This window comes from Natator depressus, chromosome 19, assembly GCF_965152275.1.
Source record: "Natator depressus isolate rNatDep1 chromosome 19, rNatDep2.hap1, whole genome shotgun sequence".
Lineage (NCBI taxonomy): Eukaryota > Metazoa > Chordata > Testudines > Cheloniidae > Natator > Natator depressus.
The window spans coordinates 17,720,738-17,739,204 of record NC_134252.1 but is presented as its reverse complement, the minus strand read 5'-3'; the positions used below and the strand labels follow the sequence as shown (position 1 = coordinate 17,739,204).

General features: G+C 45.2%; 1 protein-coding gene across 1 annotated transcript; it reads right to left on the bottom strand.

The window, feature by feature from the left end:
• Positions 1 to 655: 655 nt before the first annotated feature.
• SNRNP40 (small nuclear ribonucleoprotein U5 subunit 40) lies at positions 656 to 18,323 on the bottom strand. Its single transcript, XM_074934441.1, has 10 exons — positions 18,118 to 18,323; positions 17,212 to 17,341; positions 14,617 to 14,710; positions 13,530 to 13,695; positions 12,360 to 12,482; positions 11,043 to 11,163; positions 9,256 to 9,338; positions 8,760 to 8,821; positions 2,923 to 3,026; positions 656 to 1,258 (listed from the first exon to the last, which is right to left on the bottom strand). Exons 1-10 carry the CDS (start codon positions 18,256 to 18,258, stop codon positions 1,209 to 1,211), a joined length of 1,074 nt encoding a protein of 357 aa, XP_074790542.1. The 5' UTR covers positions 18,259 to 18,323; the 3' UTR covers positions 656 to 1,208.
• Between the last annotated feature and the right edge of the window lie 144 nt (positions 18,324 to 18,467).

The following is an 18,467-nucleotide window of genomic DNA, read 5'->3' as shown; positions in this document are numbered from 1 at the left end:
CCCATGTCTGGGCATCGGAGCCCACTGCACCCTTGTCGAGGGGCAACCCCACCACCATCTGATGAAGGCTAGTAAGAGGCATGCTAGGGGGACTTCCATGGGTTCACTTGTGCTGTCCAACCCCATTTACTCTAGTTAGGGGACCGATATTTGACAGCTACTTTAAAGCATAAAGGAGGGTTGTGGACAAAGCCTGAACTCTTCATCTAGGATGATCCCATGGGCAAAGCAGTTCTATTTCTGCCCTTTGGCAGTGGACTGGCCTAGATGCAAACTCCCAGCAGCAGGGATGTAGTCAGTTGGGAAGGATTTCTGATCATCCTGAAAGAAATTAATTTCTGGAGCATCAAAGGCAAGGCTGAGAGACAGACTGGCTAACCGGCCAGAAACCCTGCTACTAGCCCCTTTCATTCTGCTCCAGCCCCCACAAGAATGCTCCCTGCAGAAACTGTGTCTATGGGGAATGGGGAGAGTGACTGTACTGGTTCCTTTGGCTGCTGAGTACTAAATACTCTGACTTTGTCCTAGAAACCCCCGTCCCTTTAAAGTTTATTTATAGCATTTGGCTGGTATTCACACAAAAGAAGAAAATAGGATCCAGAGGCTGGCGGATCATTATTTCCAGCATGGTCACTTTTATTGCTCCGAATAAAAAATAAAGCAGCTCCTCTGAAGATGAAGTGGATTCTATCCCTGGACTCTATTAAAGCAAAATTCCCCATTTAATACTGTACAATAGAAGAATAAAACAGAGCAATAAATTCCAGGCACAGTTCTTATAAAAAGTTGTCTATTTAGTTTTTCTGTATAAAAACAACCAAGAGAAACTGGACAGGAAATATACAAATCACTTAATACATTTTAACACATTTGACAATAAATTGTAAGTGATTCTGGTCATGGCCAATAACCTCTTCAGCAGCTGAAAGTGGGAACACCTGAAGCATCTTAAAAATTCCAACGATTTTAGGCTCTAATGCATTTCCTACCAAAAGTTCTCCTCTCTTCTCTTTGTGGGAGGCGCATCCAGATAAAGCTTCTTTGAAGCCTTGTTGGTTAAGACATAAATATTGCTCTGCAAATGAAGCTGGCTTGATATTTTCCATTACAACATGTGTCTGAAGGGGCTGGCATTGGTTAGAAGCAATTCAATTCTACTTCTGTAAACCAAAGGAGTCAAGGTCAAATATTAAGCAGTCTTCTCATCTTCACTGGATCTCTCCCATATACAGTCTTTTGTCACTAGATGCAGAGAGTACTGAGTCAGGAGAGAGAGAGAGAGAGACAGACAAAATCAAAACTTTAAGAGCCCATTGGAGAGTTTAGTTGCAGATGAGTGAACACCCATCTGGATTTAAGTACTCATTTCACTTGCTCTCAATCTTGTGTCTATAAAGTAACTTTTGAACTAAAATGGTTTTCTCCCCAGCATGCTTTTCAGAATTAGTTACCTGACAGCTAATCACATTTTGCATGTTCCTGACACTGATGTTTTTCTATCCCAAGTTATAATTGCAGGTATACCTCATATTAAGGTACACACTCTGTTTACACTGTTACTGCTGTTCTCCTTAAGAAAAACCGCAATAAAATGTCAAAGATGTTATTTTCTTTGCCAAAAAAATATTCAGATATCAGAAATTTAAGTACTCTAATTCTGGTTGCTAGCCACTAGAGGGAGCAATCTCTTTATCAAAAGTCTTTAAGGGCCATTATTCTTGTTTACCACAATAGTTATGAAACAAAAAATTCAGCTGTCATCCCAACATAACAAAGCACTGAACCACCTTTAATTCAGACATAGTTGTTCAGTGGTTTCACGACACAGATCTCAAGTGCAGTGACAGTCTCTCTAGACCTGCTGTACCCGTTACCCAGAGCAGGCTCCCATGCAAGTCAATTGGAGACTTTCTTGTTTAAGGATTACTGATTTAGGCCCATAATCTCAGTCTTTGGAAGTCTGTGCCCCTCTGCATGCAGAGGTGTGGGGGTCTTGGAGGAAGGGAGTGGTTTACAAGATTAACTGGATGTTAACAGGAGTCACTCTCATAAACCCTTGCCCATGGAGGGGACAGATCACTTGTTTATTTTTTCAGACGAATGATTGATTCACAAAGCGGTACTTAGCTGAATGCAATTGCAAACAACAAACCCCCTCTGTGGAGGGGAAGATTGCTCTGCGCTTTTAGCACCTTCTCTGACCTGGAGACAGAACAATGAATAACCAAGGCACAAACCCATAATTCATGGCACTGAATTCCCACACCCAACCTTCTGTGCAGATATTCATTCCTGGGAAAAATGCATTTACAGGGGTGAGGAGTGTTGATTTCCTGGCCAATGCAATGGGGCGACCCAGCCCATGATAACTATGAGTCTTTGTTTCCATGGAAACAATGTAACCCTGAGGACCTGTCTGTACTACAAAGAAGACTATACTAATAAACAGGTGTTAAGAATGGTTTCAGCTAACACAGTGCTGGCACAAGCACAGAGAGGGCATCGTGTGATTATGACAGTTTTCAAAACCATCTAGCAGATTGAGTTAGATTTCCCCTCCACCCCACCGAATCGGGGTACCACGGTGTCTGTCAATACCACCTAGAACAGGCCATTTAAAGAAACAACGGTAAAAGGTCACTTCACATGCATTTGAATTTGCATGTATGTTAATTTCCAGCGCTTCCCCTTTATGTCTGAGAACACTATGAGGGGAGCTCAGCCCAGTGAGGTGAAGGAAGGTTTTATGATGCTGTTTGCTGGTGACAGCATTGCTGCTTGCAGAAACCCTACAGCACAGTGCCCCTCTCTTGGGATCTGAGGGAGTCCTGCACTTAGCATACAGGCTTAGAAATATTTCAGCAGCACTCAGTCTCATTTCCCCAGAAGACTAGAGCTTTTTGACAAATCAACAAGACTTACTAATTGGTTCCTCTGGATGGAAAGCCACCTCGTTTACTGAGCCGGCATGGCCTGGCAGCTTGTAGAGAATTCTCCTGGAGGTTGTATCCCACACATAAACAAACCTGCAAGACACAGTCGTTATGAGGGTGAAAGCTTCCTGATGGCAGGACTTCAAAAAGAAAAGAAACTTCCAGCCCCCAATTTGTCTAGGTTTCCTGGTAACTTACATTTCCCCAGCTACACTTAAAGTTAGAAGACAATTGTAACTATTAAACATGCCAAGAGACTACTCCTGAGATGAAAATTTGTCATTACCAGGCACAGACAAAAGAAAGGGTTAGACAGCGAGAGCAGCCTGGGCAGGGAGCAAGCTTCTCAGCCTATACCTGTAAAGGGGTGAGAGCCCTAGCAGGGCGTTTCACACAAGGAGGCAGATGGCTGGAATTACATGCCACAGAGCCACTCTGCACCCATCAATAATTTTGGATGAAGTGGCGTCTGGGACGGGAGGGGTGTCAGTGGGGGCTTTATCTGAGCGCCACTGCCCCAGCATGCTAGTACAGGGCACTGAGAGCCTGATGTGTAGGCTTTGGATGAGACCAGGTCTGAGATCCTGACTTCTGGCGGTTATGTAACTCTTTGGAAGAGCAGGATGCTCATCCCAGTGTCCTGGGGAAGTACCAGGCTACCATTCCGCCTCCTTACAAATTCATCCTGAAAATTTCAGCTGGATATCAACATTTTCCACAGCTTGTGACAAACTACTGTGTAGCACAGCTGTTTGCTGCTAGACAGCTGCCAGCCCAGCAGCACCCTGCAGCAGTTGCTATCAGTCAGTGTGTCAGCGCGCCTTGGGATGAGCACTGCTATAGAAAGACAGGTTGTTCCACCAAGGAATGGCTGATTATTTCGCACTAAAACCAACTCTCGATACCGTTTAATTCCTCACAGCTAATAACGTTTATAGGTGGATTTCTATCTCCTAATCGGTTACAAAGTCAGGAGTCACTTCCCAGTGACCTAGTTTATGAGGGGATTGATCAGATTTTGTAAAGCCCTTTTGTGAATCTCTTCCTACTCTTCATCCCTGTTTGCACCATGTCTGGGTCCTGTCCAGCTGTGTCGCCTTGGCTGAAGGACATTGTGAAGGAGACACTAGAATATTTCCATGTGATGGGTCAGAAATTAACTGCTGGCAGTATGAGTAGTTCAGCTTTTAAGCAGATTATGTTTACAAAGAGAACTTCTTTTGAGGAAAAAAGCCCACTGCAAATCATGCTACACCAAGAATGCAAACTGACCAGTGCCTGAAACGTATTATTGTAAATATGATTCATTTATGTGTCATTTGCTGCCAGTCCGGCTGAGAAAGTAACTGTTCAACTAATGCCCAATTTCACTGGAAGACTTGACCCTAGCTAGAGTGAGATTTTTAGGGGTTTGTTGTCAATCAGAATGAGAAAGAGCTCTGAGCAAAGTATCATAAACCAGGCAAAACCACTGTGTGTCCCACCTGAATGACTTCCTTTCAAATACACCAGAACTGTTTTATCATGTGAAATGCCACTCATTACAGGGTTCACATCTTAGAGAATTCACTGAAATGGGCTCAGGAAAGCTGCCAGTTATGGATTACATTTAGACTGCTCTCTCTTTTGCTTTGGCATGGAAATGCTAACAGAAAGAAGAGCTCTTGGTGGACATCACCAGCCTCTCAAACTAATTCTGCTAGCTGGGGAATAAGTTTTGATGCTGCAGTAATTGGCTAGGCTGAATGAGAAGGTTGGCTCAACTGCTTTGCATCACTACTAAAAGGAACATTGCAAAGAATGAGGGCACAGAGGACGACCAGACAAGAAAAACTGCATAAAGGCAACCTACAGTGTTGTATTACTCTGAAATAGGTCTCTCTGCAAAAGGGACCCCATAGTTATCTCTCTCCAAATCAGATGTGCTCTGTTTAAAAGTCTCTTCTGCCAGCCCTGCAAACTCAGCCCGAGATCTGAGTGCCAAGCCTGCGTCAGCCCACTATTTCTGCCTTGTGTATTACCAGTAATCAAAATTCAGTAAATCCTTAGTTACAGCTGTTCGATCTTATTGCCTTCTATATGGTTTCACAGGAGTGACGGGGCAGAATTGGGCCTTGTAATTAGAACTTTAAACAACTCTTAGTTAACACAGAATCCAGCTCCCTCTCCCAGACGTGTGTTACTCCAGAGGGTTAACTTATTTTTGGTCAGGTAGGTAGGTCCTACTCTGGATATGCACATAGAGCATAGAATCATAGAATATCAGGGTTGGAAGGGACCTCAGGAGGTCATCTAGTCCAACCCCCTGCTCAAAGCAGGACCAATCCCCAATTAAATCATCCCAGCCAGGGCTTTGTCAAGCCTGACCTTAAAAACTTCTAAGGAAGGAGATTCCACCACCTCCCTAGGTAACGCATTCCAGTGTTTCACCACCCTCCTAGTGAAAAAGTTTTTCCTAATATCCAACCTAAACCTCCCCCACTGCAACTTGAGACCATTACTCCTTGTCCTGTCATCTTCTACCACTGAGAATAGTCTAGAACCATCCTCTTTGGAACCACCTCTCAGGTAGTTGAAAGCAGCTATCAAATCCCCCCTCATTCTTCTCTTCTGCAGACTAAACAATCCCAGTTCCCTCAGCCTCTCCTCATAAGTCATGTGTTCCAGACCCCTAATCATTTTTGTTGCCCTTCGCTGGACTCTTTCCAAATTTATCCACATCCTTCTTGTAGTGTGGGGCCCAAAACTGGACACAGTACTCCAGATGAGGCCTCACCAATGTCGAATAGAGGGGAACGATCACGTCCCTCGATCTGCTCGCTATGCCCCTACTTATACATCCCAAAATGCCATTGGCCTTCTTGGCAACAAGGGCACACTGCTGACTCATATCCAGCTTCTCGTCCACTGTAACCCCTAGGTCCTTTTCCGCAGAACTGCTGCCTAGCCATTCGGTCCCTAGTCTGTAGCTGTGCATTGGGTTCTTCCGTCCTAAGTGCAGGACCCTGCATTTATCCTTATTGAACCTCATCAGGTTTCTTTTGGCCCAATCCTCCAATTTGTCCAGGTCCCTCTGTATCCTATCTCTGCCCTCCAACGTATCTACCACTCCTCCCAGTTTAGTATCATCCGCAAATTTGCTGAGAGTGCAATCCACACCATCCTCCAGATCATTTATGAAGATATTGAACAAAACCGGCCCCAGGACCGACCCCTGGGGCACTCCACTTGACACCGGCTGCCAACTAGACATGGAGCCATTGATCACTACCCGTTGAGCCCGACAATCTAGCCAACTTTCTACCCACCTTATAGTACATTCATCCAGCCCATACTACTTTAACTTGCTGACAAGAATACTGTGGGAGACAGTGTCAAAAGCTTTGCTAAAGTCAAGAAACAACACTTCCACTGCTTTCCCTTCATCCACAGAATCAGTAATCTCATCATAGAAGGCGATTAGATTAGTCAGGCATGACTTTCCCTTGGTGAATCCATGCTGACTGTTCCTGATCACTTTACTCTCGTCTAAGTGCTTCAGGATTGATTCCTTGAGGACCTGCTCCATGATTTTTCTGGGGACTGAGGTGAGGCTGACCGGCCTGTAGTTCCCAGGATCCTCCTCCTTCCCTTTTTTAAAGATTGGCACTACATTAGCCTTTTTCCAGTCATCCGGGACTTCCCCCGTTCGCCATGAGTTTTCAAAGATAATGGCCAATGGCTCTACAATCACATCCGCCAATTCCTTTAGCACTCTCGGATGCAACTCGTCCGGCCCCATGGACTTGTGCACGTCCAGCTTTTCTAAATAGTCCCGAACCACTCCACCTCTTTCTCCACAGAGGGCTGGCCATCTACTCCCCATGTTGCGATGCCCAGCGCAGCAGTCTGGGAGCTGTCCTTGTTAGTGAAGACAGAGGCAAAAAAAGCATTGAGCACATTAGCTTTTTCCACATCCTCTGTCACTAGGTTGCCTCCCTCATTCAGTAAGGGGCCCACACTTTCCTTGGCTTTCTTCTTGTTGCCAACATACCTGAAGAAACCCTTCTTGTTACTCTTGACATCTCTTGCTAGCTGCAGCTCCAGGTGCGATTTGGCCCTCCTGATTTCATTCCTACATGCCCGAGCAATATTTTTATACTCTTCCCTGGTCATATGTCCAACCCTCCATTTCTTGTAAGCTTCTTTTTTATGTTTAAGATCCACTAGGATTTCACCATTAAGCCAAGCTGGTCGCCTGCCATATTTACTATTCTTTCGACTCATCGGGATGGTTTGTCCCTGGAACCTCAACAGGGATTCCTTGAAATACAGCCAGCTCTCCTGGACTCCTTTCCCCTTCATGTTAGTCCCCCAGGGGATCTTACCCATCTGCTCCCTGAGGGAGTCAAAGTCTGCTTTCCTGAAGTCCAGGGTCCGTATCCTGCTGCTTACCTTTCTTCCCTGTGCCAGGATCCTGAACTCGACCATCTCATGGTCACTGCCTCCCAGATTCCCATCCACTTTTGCTTCCCCCACTAATTCTTCCCTGTTTGTGAGCAGGAGGTCAAGAAAAGCTCCCCCCCTAGTTGGCTCGTCTAGCACTTGCACCAGGAAATTGTCCCCTACGCTTTCCAAAAACTTCCTGGATTGTCTATGCACCGCTGTATTGCTCTCCCAGCAAATATCAGGAAAATATCAGGATCTGCTGAGCAAGCCATAGTCACTTTCAAGACTGGAACCACACTTTACCTGCTTCATTAAAGCTCTTTAAAGAGAAAAATATGCTACCCACAAGCATGGGTAAGTTATGAACCCTTATTTAATGCTGCATCTATTTAAACTAGAGTATAGCTATTTCAACTTAGTAGGTGAGAGCTGTGACAAATCTTTGCTCCAACATTCTCCCTGTTATCTATTTTCATTAATGCTGTGGGAGAGGCAAGGCACTTTTATTTGCTTCTTTTAGGCACAACACACTCTTGAAGGCTCAGCAAACAGTCATTTTACATGCTTAAGGACCCTTTAGTCATCTTGAGGGTCCATGTAATGCAGCAGGAAGCCAATCATTACTTGGCAGCCAACTTTTACACCTCAAAGAGGCAGAATACTTATTTTCACTTTAGTTTCCTACCAGGACTTAAAAAAAAAAAAGATTTTGCAGCTGTATTATTAGTGGAACAGTATTCCGGACAGGCCCAGAATATAGCATCCCTATCTGTCCCACCATGCGACGATCACATGCACTTGGTTATGCATTACACACAAAGTTCATTTCAGGTTGTGGGACTGCACCCAGCACCCATGGACCTAATCTAACAGCTTGTAGTTTTAACCCTGAGTCACCATGCTGCGCTGTCCAGCCAAGGACCAGACGTAGCTCTAGCTGTGTTAATAAATCGCAGCTGTTCTATTGTCTAAGCAATAACAGCATTAGCATTTCATGTAGCAGCACTTGGAAGAAGCATCACACAAAAGCTACTCAGTCTCTCAGCTGCTCTGTAATTTGATCAAGAACGAACCATGTTTGTAAGTCCTTTGCAAACCCCATTCTGTTACTGCTGAAGGTCTTGTTATCCTCAAAGTATAACTGCATGTCATGTAACAAATACATCATGGATATTATTTTAACAACTACATTCACATTGTTACATTATTGTGCAGTATATTGTTCTAAGACTGCAGCTTCAGTCTCAGCTATGCCCCTGGGCTCATCTCTTGTATGTGCCATTTGGAAAATGAGTCTAACTGAATTTAACTCACAGGGTTAGGAGGAGGCCCAGCTAGTGTCTGTAAAGTGCTTTGGGATGGAAAGTGCCAGAGAGAAGCACAATGATTAAGTTTTACCTGTCTGCTGATCCGCCGGCTATTTTACTCCCATCTGGTGACCATGAGCATCTCAGAAGATTCTGCGAAACAAACAGAAATGCACACAGGTCCATTTCGATGAGAAGTTTTTGGTTCCCCTTTGCTTAAAATAAAGTCACCATTGGATTTTAAATATCACAAAGAACACTTTAATGATCTCCTTTTCGAAGATAAGCCTGTAGTTAAGAGACTGTATTTTAATGCTGGAAACATCCAGTACCTTGTTATTTTACACAAAGTAGATACTAAATGTAGAAAATATTTAATTTACAGCTAATTATAGCTGAATTGAGCAAAGAAAGCCTATTACTACAGCTTTAATTGGAATCCCCCTTTACACATTAACCTTGCCTCTAGTCCTCATTAAATCCTTTCTAGTTTATATTTTTGAGTTTAGTAATTTGTCTGTAAATTGTTTTTTAAAGAGCTGCAGCGTTTCATTAATGAGCAGCGTTTCGGTTAGCAGAACACTCACCTTCTCAAAATTATGCACATTCCCCTGGAATATCTTCACACATCTCTCTTTAGGGGCAAATGGTCGCACATCCCAGATACGAACTATAATGGAGCACATAAGAATATAAGAACAGCCATACTGGGTCAGACCAAAGGTCCATCTACCCAGTATCCTGTCTTCCAACAGTAGCCAATGCCAGGTCTCCCAGAGGGAATGAACAGAACAGGTAATCATCGAGTGATCCATCCCCTGTTGCCCATACCCAGCTTCTAGCACCAGGGGCTAGGGACACTTCAGGGCACGGTTTTGCATCCATGCCCATCATGGCTAATAACCTGGATGGACCTATCCTCCATGAACTTATCTAGTTCTTTTTTGAACCCTGTTATAGTCTTGGCCTTCCAACATCCTCTGGCAAAGAGTTCACAGGCTGACCGTGCCTTGGGTGAAGAAAGACTGCCTTTTGTTTGTTTTAAAATTGCTGCCTATTCATTTCATTGGGTGACCCCTCGTTCTTGTGTTATGAGGAGGAGTAAACACCACCTCCCGATTCACAGTCGTCTCTTTTCCAAGCTGAGCTGTTCCAGTCTTTTTAATTGCTCCTCAGATGGAAGCTGTTCGATATCCCTACTCATTTTTGTTTCCTTTTTCTGGACCTTTTCCAACTCCAGTATATTTTTCTTAAGATGGAACGACCAAATCCGCAAGCAATATTCAAGATGTGGGCGTACCATGGATTTATACAGAGGCAATATAATATTTACTATTTTATTATCTATCCCTTTCCTAATGATTCCCAACATTCGGTTCGCTTTTTTGACTGCCGCTGCACATTGAGTGGATGTTTTCAGAGACACAATGACTCCAAGATCTTCTTCTTGAATGGTAACAGATAATTTAGACTCCATCATTTTATATGATTGTTTTCTCCAATATGAATTACTTTGAATTTATCAACATTGAATTTCATCTGCCATTTTGTTGTCCAGCCACCCACTTTTGTAAGCTCTCTTTGTAACTCTTCGCAGTTGGCTTTGGACATCTGTCAGCAACTAGCGAAAGACCATTAGTTATTGTACCAAACAAAATGACTACGTGAGCAGCCATCTCCACAAATGAGTATTATTTGTAATCCTTTTTTGTTTTAAATAGCTTTTATTTCTGGTAGTATATTTAAGCTATTACAAGTATGTTCAAACCATCTTAGCTCCTAGGCTAAATCCACAAGAAACATGAAATTCAGAACAAAGGCTGAAATTCCATCCTTCCTTCAGTACATTGTCCCAAGACATTACCAGGTTCTCTAAACTGGAGGCTGTTTTAGATCAGTAAACCCCAAAACACTGATTCCAATTCATTGTGCTTGGGGTGTCAGCTGAACGATCTGCCTCTTGCAATGCTGAATATTATGGAATCAGAGACAGCAGGATAGATCTGGGTCAGCTCACTTAGGTCCTGACAAGGTGGGGTTGATGCTCCCTGAATGTCCGCAGTGCTTTCCACTCCTAAGTAATCTGTGTTGGGGTCTCCTTCACCTCACTTTGACGAGCCCTCCCCGTGCAGTCACCCTTTTCATGAAAAAGCATCATTGTAAGTAGAGTCACTATAACTGGAATTACCCCTTACATACATACTATCATCAGTTTATCAGACAAGTTCAGCCTAGATCTTCCTTTGTTCCTTTGGCATCCAATTACATTGAGTTATTTCTCTCACAATGCTATGCAATCCCACTCCTTAACCAGCTGTAGCTCTCACTGGTGTGAAAAACTCCGATTCCTAGGATGGCAAGCTGTGGCAATTACCTGTGTTGTCCATTGCGTTGGAAAGCAAGTAAGAGCCTTCTGAACTCAAACTGACGCCTGTCACTGAGTCAGCATGCCCTCTCATTGTGTACGTTAGTTTGTTCTGGCGAAGGTCCCATACCTTTAAGAAAAGCGCACATGTATGGTATTGTGGTTTGGTTCTCCATGTAAGGAAGCACCTGTCAATGTAATTGGTAAGAGTGGAAGAAGCTGGCCTGACTGCTCTGGAGGCTGAACCCACAGAACTGGTACATCATAGGCAGCAACAGTGCAAAGTTCTCCTCACCATTTGTCTCAAGCCTGATCTAGAGAGACAGCCGCAAAGACCCCTTGTTGGTATTCTCACCAGAAACTAATTAGTGCAAATTGTGATGCACACGCCTACCCAAAGAAACTGACTGGGACCTCAGTCCTCAACTCTTTTCACACAGGCCACTGAACAGAACAGTCATGAGCTGGGAACAACTCTCACTCACTGCTGGGCTGGATTGGAACTGGTAAATTAGAAGAATTAAGCCTGCACATCTGTCTCAAGCATGGGATATATGGCTTCATATACTTCCTACCCAAGGTACCCCTGCTTTATGCAGTAAGGAGTTGGATGTTGGCAGCAAAATGAATGATGCAATCACCACATGGTCAGTGATAACCCTACCAGCACTTTGGAGCTACAAACTGTCTGACAGAGAGAGGGCATGACAGCCAGGACCCAGAGGTTGTGCTCTGTTCTTGTTGGGAAAAAAAAAAAAAAAAAAGAGATTGTGGAATCTTAAGCTTCAAATGGTCAGCCAGAAATGACACTGCTCTAGTGCTTCATCTCCGTGACAGCCCCTTCACCATCTCAGCACTCCCCAGGCCTAGCACTGACTTGGCCAGGCCCTAGATAAGATGGAGACTGGATGCTCGGAGGAGGAACCATCACCAGCTGTGCTATACAGTCATGTAAGAACAGTTCTGCAGACCACATCACTCAAAAATAGCTGAGCAGTGTTTCATTTAAACTAAATGTAATCTTAGCAAATATCTTCGTACCAGCCTGGCCCTATCTTACCTAATGGAATCACCTCCTGGTAGGAAACTGGAGCTGGGTTTGCAGAGGCTAAGTTTATCACAGAAGATGCTCAACATGGTCAAATCAGTCTGGCTCTTTAGGAAAAATGTATCAAGTGTCAGACTTCCACAAGATTAATATAACCATCAAGACTAGCCCACTACCATATCATGCCATTACCCACAACATCTGGGATAATGTAAAAGGTTTGGGGAGTCTGTTTGGGATAGTTACAATAGGAAAGTGCATTAAAACAGTCAACATACCTTGATATCATTGTCTATGCCTCCTGATATAATCTGATCACTGGTGTCATTGAAGGTCACGGCTAATACCTGGTAAGTGTTCTGAAATGTCTGGACAGCAGCTTTTTTACGAATATCCCACAGCTGAAAGGACACGGGAAGCAAAAGTTTTTAAAGTTATACGCATACCATACATTTCACAGTACAACTAAGTAGTCACATCAGTACTCCCCACATTGTCAAAGTGCTTAAGGGCTGAATTTGGGGGAAGAACATGTGGAGGATCTCTACAGGACAGATGAAACCTGTTGTCCTGACACACACGTTTGTTTTCAAGTGGCGGGGAGACACAGGGAAAAATCAGACTGCATTTTTTCTAAACTTAAAACTAAGGGTAGTTAGTAGGAAAAACTGGAACACGTTACCTAGGGAGGTTCTGGAATCCCCATCATTGGAAGTTTTTAAGAACAGTTGAGACAAATACCTGTCAGGGATGGTCCACTTAACTGTGCCTCAGTGTGGGGGTGGAGGGATGGACTAGATGACCTACTGACGGCCCGCCCAGCCCTATATTTTTATGATGCTGTATAAATATAACTCCATTCCCCAAAGAGGATCTAATAATGTAGGTTAGACTGCTCCAACATGGACACTTCTGTGGTGCCTTGGTAATGCCTGCCCAAACGGTGGTGATGGGGTTTGAGGCAGGGGGAAGGAGAACAGTATTGATCTTTTAACTGTTAAGTTGTTAGCCGGTGAACTTACAGGAGCATAATTAAGGACAGAACTGGACACACAGAACTGGACAGCTCTGATCCAGGAAAAATCTCATTTAAAAATCCATCTCGATTCACAAAAGGAGCCAGCCATTTTCCGGGTTTAGTCTCATGTTCTTTTCTAGGATTTTGATTTTAGTTTTAACAATCTAGTATTGTTTATCCAAAACATTTCAGGGCCAGCACATATGAGGATAACTAAGGAAGTTAATGGGTAAGTGACTCAGGCTGGAATTTGGTTCAGAGGCAATTCTGGATGAAGCGGTCTCAGATGAACAAAGTTTTACTCAAGTGGTTTATTCAATTAGTTATTTTTGCAAAGTCACCAAAGTTGAATGTCCTTTATTCAGATGGGTCATCTAGTGTTCGTATAGTCTCCATCACTGCAAAAGTCAGCCCCTGCAGAAGTACTGACCTTTACTGTTCCATCATCGCTGCCTGTACAGACGAGCTGGGGTCCCCGCCTCGCTGGATAACAGGAGTTAACAAATGATGTGTGCCCCTTCAGCCTTTTCACTCTTTCTCCAGTCTCACTATCCCACACAGCTACTGTTTTATCTGTGGATGCTGAGAAGAGCATGCTAGCATGGGGGGGAAAGACAACATAGCTATGGAATCCTGAAGGGTGATAAAATATCTGCCCCCAACCCCTTTTGTTACTCTACAAGCACAGCCAAAACTAGAGGTTACAAAATTAAGTAGATGCTAGCTAGAAGACTAAGCCCAATACTCAGAGGCTGATATCAAAAGATGACTCAAGGTTTTGTGGCAGGACCAGGGGGTAGCATGATGGTGAAAAGCCCATTTTCTATGTTCCCCTCAATCCAATTACTGGAGGGGTGTCTGCTGGCTTCCTGCCAGATTTCACCTCCTTGACATCACTTGGGATGATGGTGAAGTGGGAGGGATATCTTTTGTAAAAACCTCAGATATTGTTGGATAATGTCAGAAGCTGTCTCTACCAGTCAACTTCTCCTTCCCCATCTTTCTTTCCTTATCCCAAATCTCTGCTCCATTCTCTCTTTCACACTGAAAGTCCCCCTATTCACTTTCTCACAGATTCGGTTGCTAGGGTTGGGACAGAATGTCTAGGCTTTAGATCTTCTGCTCCCCATCCATGGGCCTTGGAACTTGTCACACTGACTTTACTCTTTGCTCCTGCACTCTAGAACAGATGTAATATGTTGAGATATTTCTGGGAGGTGCAACCATTCAAGTAACACCATTGCGTCTCCTCGTCAGAGCCACCAGCTGAGAGCAAAAGCAATGAAGAGGTGCTGGAGAGTAGCTTATATTCACCAGCAGCAAGTATCCCCCTTGCCAACTACAAGTATCTTTTACCCAAGATCTTTTACTATCTCTACCCAAGACCTCAACACCACCACCTTCATTTAGCAGCTTCTTTCATGCAAACTATCTCCCAAAACATTTTGGAGCGTTCATTCAGAAGCAGCAGCAAGGCAGGCTAATTATAGGTCAAGTCGGTTTCATCTGGTATTTACCTGCCATCAGTGTTATAGTGCAACTCCATAACTGCTCCACTGTGTCCCTTCAGGGTAGCAAAATTATCACAATCCCCATACACATGCCACAGCACTGTAAAAAATAAACCAAACAAACCCAAAACTATGTTTTAATACCAATTTGTCCAAATATCTATAGTGACACTTCCTGAGCTCACTAAAATAAAGTGCCTATAGTATTCAGCACCATCTCCAAACCCAAGTATTTACTATGTGGAATAGGAAGCCTTTAAATGGTCAGTGCAAGTTCCATGTGAGAGAGATGGCTGAAATTTAAAATATACCTTAAATATTCGTTTGTGTGTGTTCTTAAACCAAGCTGGATAAGGGAAGCATGTTTTTGTAAATACCTCCACTGCCTTTCCAAGCACTAATATTTTTCTATTGTGGACATTCATAAACATACACCATTTTATTAGCTGTATGGCAAAATTTGCTTTTTTGGCCACCTGTAAGTGGTAGTAAGGAACATGGACATTTTGATAACGACCAAGGATAGTATCAGATTCTTCAGAGGAAGGTGGAAAAAACTCTGTAGTGGACAATTAAGGAACAGTTTGCCCATAGTGGATTCGAGAAAATTTTCCCCATCAATGAGTGGCTGCCTCATGCCCAGAAGCAGGAAGGTTTATTTCCCTTATAAATATGTATTCTATCTAATGTAAACATGGATGACTTCCATATACATATCTAATCTTTTTTTAGAATCCTACTAAGCTCAATGGCATGTTGTTGCAGTGAGTTCCACAGGTTAATTATCCATTGTGGCGAAAAGTATTTCCTTTCCTCACTTTTGAGTGTCATGTTGGCTCCTGTACTATAAGTAAATAGAAGCATCTGTTTCAACTTTCCTATACACTTCATGCTGTATACTTCTTAATTTAGAGAGGTGACAAATATGAGGGGATGTGAAAGGAGCCCCAGATCAATCTTTCCTTCTGCAGAAGGATTTCCCATCAGTTTATATTCCTGTTTGTATGAATATGGATTTAACTGCATGTTGAAAACAACAGTACAAAAAAAAACCAAAACCATAACAGTACTATGCTGCTACTCACAAGAGTTAGCGTTGGGCATAATCCTATAAAGTCACAGTCTTCCTTGGGAAAGTTGCACTGGTATAACCCTAAGTGTGAATTTAAACTAGGGGTTCTCAAACTGGGGGTCGCAAGCTGTCAGCCTCCACCCCCAAACCCCGCTTCACCGCCAGCATTTATAATAATGTTAAATATTTTTTAAAATGTTAATTTATAAGGTAGGGGGTGGCACTCAGAGGCTTGCTGGGTGAAAGAGGTCCCCAATACAAAAGTTTGAGAACCACTGATTTAAACTGATATAGTTAAACTCATGCAAATTCCTCAGTAAACACGCTTCAGTATAAGAATGGCTTCTTCTGGTTTAGTTTAATTCAACTAAGAACAGGATTAAGTTAAATTGAAAGGAACCACTTTTAAACCAAAATAAGAGCATCTACACTGGCTTTGCACCAGTCTAAGTATATCGATTTAAAAAACAGATTTAAATTTAATTTGTGCAATTTTCCAATGTAGACAAGTTCTAAATCTAATAAATGTGCCAGGCCTCCTGACTGAAAGATGCTCAGTGTGGGCTCTGGGAGACTGACAAAGAGACTGAGTTCAAACACCGCCCCACCAATAATAATTCTGTTGTTAATGTTGCTAAGTTCCCCTTCAGAAAATGAGAGCAAGAACAATCCCTCCAATACTAACTGATGTGGTGGAGTGCAAGGTGAGAGACGGGCTGGGTCCCAGATAATTATAGGTCACCAACACTTTGAAATACTCCTAGAAGTACATAGCACAGGGGCGGGCAAACTTTTTGGCTTGAGGGCCACATTGGGTTTCTGAAATTGTATGGAGGGCCAGTTAGGGGAGGCTGTGCCTCCCCAAACAGCCAGGCATGGCCCGGCCCCCGCCCCCTATCCGACTCCCCTGCTTCTTGGCCCCTGATGCCCCCCCTCCCGCCCCCGGGACCCCTGCCCCATCCAATCCAATCCTCCCTGTTCCATGACAGACCCCCAGGGACCCCTGCCCCATCCACCCCCCCCCCCCGGCTCTCAGTCCCCTGACCACCCCTGGACCCCCCACCCCTAAATCCAACCCCCCCTCTCCTTCCTGACTGCCCCCCCAGGACCCTTGCCCCCATTCAACCCCTGTTCCCCAAGCTCTGACCATCCCAATCCCTATCCACGCCCCTGACCACCCCCCAAACTCCCCTGTCCTCTATCCAACCCGCCCCCTGACCACATTGCCTGGAGCACCGGTGGCTGGCATAGCATTGCGCTGCACGGCGACGTGGCTGCAAGAGAGGGGAGACAGTCTCCCAGGCCAGGAGCTCAGGGGCCAGGTAGGACAGTCCTGCAGGCCGGATGTGGCCCATGGGCCGAAGTTTGCCCACCTCTGACATAGCAGGTCAATGCCAAGCTATCAGCATTCTGTGCTCACAACAGCTCACTGCATAGCCATTTGAATGTATAAAAAGCAGTTTACAGCAGCACTGGATTTTGTCAGAAAAATAGCTCATATCACGAACTACCGATCATTACAAACTCACAGATCAGTCTGTCAAATCCTGCAGATGCTAAAGTGGCTCCATTAGGGTGAAACTTGCAACAGTAAACTTCTCCTTCATGGCCTGAGAGCAGCATTATGGGTGCCTGGAGGGAGGAACATCGTGGAGGGCCCTAAAATACAGAGAAAATACAGAGAGCGATAATGAAACATATGAACCAGAATGTTTGCAGTGTGGGAAAGGAAGGCAGAAAAAAAAATCGTAACTCCCTTACTGGTTTTACAAAGCTAACATTTCCACTTCTCTGTCCCCATTTAGCAAAGAATCTCAAAGCACTTATCAAACCTCACAATTCCAGATGTGTCCCCATTTTACAGATCTGGAAACTGAGGCACGAGGAGGTGAAATAACTTGTCTCAAGTCACATCGCAAGTTGGTGTCAGTATAGATATTACAACCAGAGGAACTACACAAAGAATCTAAACCACGTTATAACAGGAGTCCAGAGAATGGGGCTGGGTAACTGCTCGCCTGCCCCAAGGGCTCTCTTGGGAGGGGTTCAAGTCTGCCACCCCTCTGGCTCGGGGTGCACGGGAAGGCACAGAGGAAGACAGGGAAGTAGCTGGGGCCGCCTCTGCCACCGGCAGTGTAGCCGGGGGAAGGCTCGCCAAGCCAGGCTCGCCTGAGCTGGCCGCAGCTCCGCCCGCGGGGGACGCTGCGGGGCACTGACAAGGCGGCGGGGGCACGGAGCGGCCCCTCCCGGCATTGGGAACCCCGAGGCCAAGCTTGGCCCTGAGTGACCCCGGCGGGGGTGGGGGGGACCGCCTCCCTGCCCCCCCCAGGGGAGAGCACGTGCTGCTGGCGGGGGACACAGCGAGAGCCCCCGAGGACGCCGGGGCGGCGGGGGGAGCAGGGCCCGTGGGGCGGAGGCCTGGGGCCGGGACTCACCGCCTGCAGCAGGGCCCCCGGAGGCGGCTGCCCCCCGCCCGGGCCGGGCCCCAGCAGCAGCTCATGCCGGGGCCGCTTAGCCGCTGCCGCCACCAACGCCAGCTCCGGGCCTGGCCCCTTGCGCTTCTGCTGCTCGATCATCGCCGCTCCCTGTCGCCGCCACTCGGCCTCGGACCCGCGCTAGGCCTCAGAGGCTTGACGCCGGAGCAGCCAAGCCCCGCCCTCGTCCTCCAGTCATTGGACAGAACGGTCCAGTTTCCCCGCTCTGATTGGTTGCGAGCACCGACCGCGCCACCACCTTCTTTTCAGTGCGCTGATTGGGTAGAGCTGGCCGTACTTATCGGCGGGCT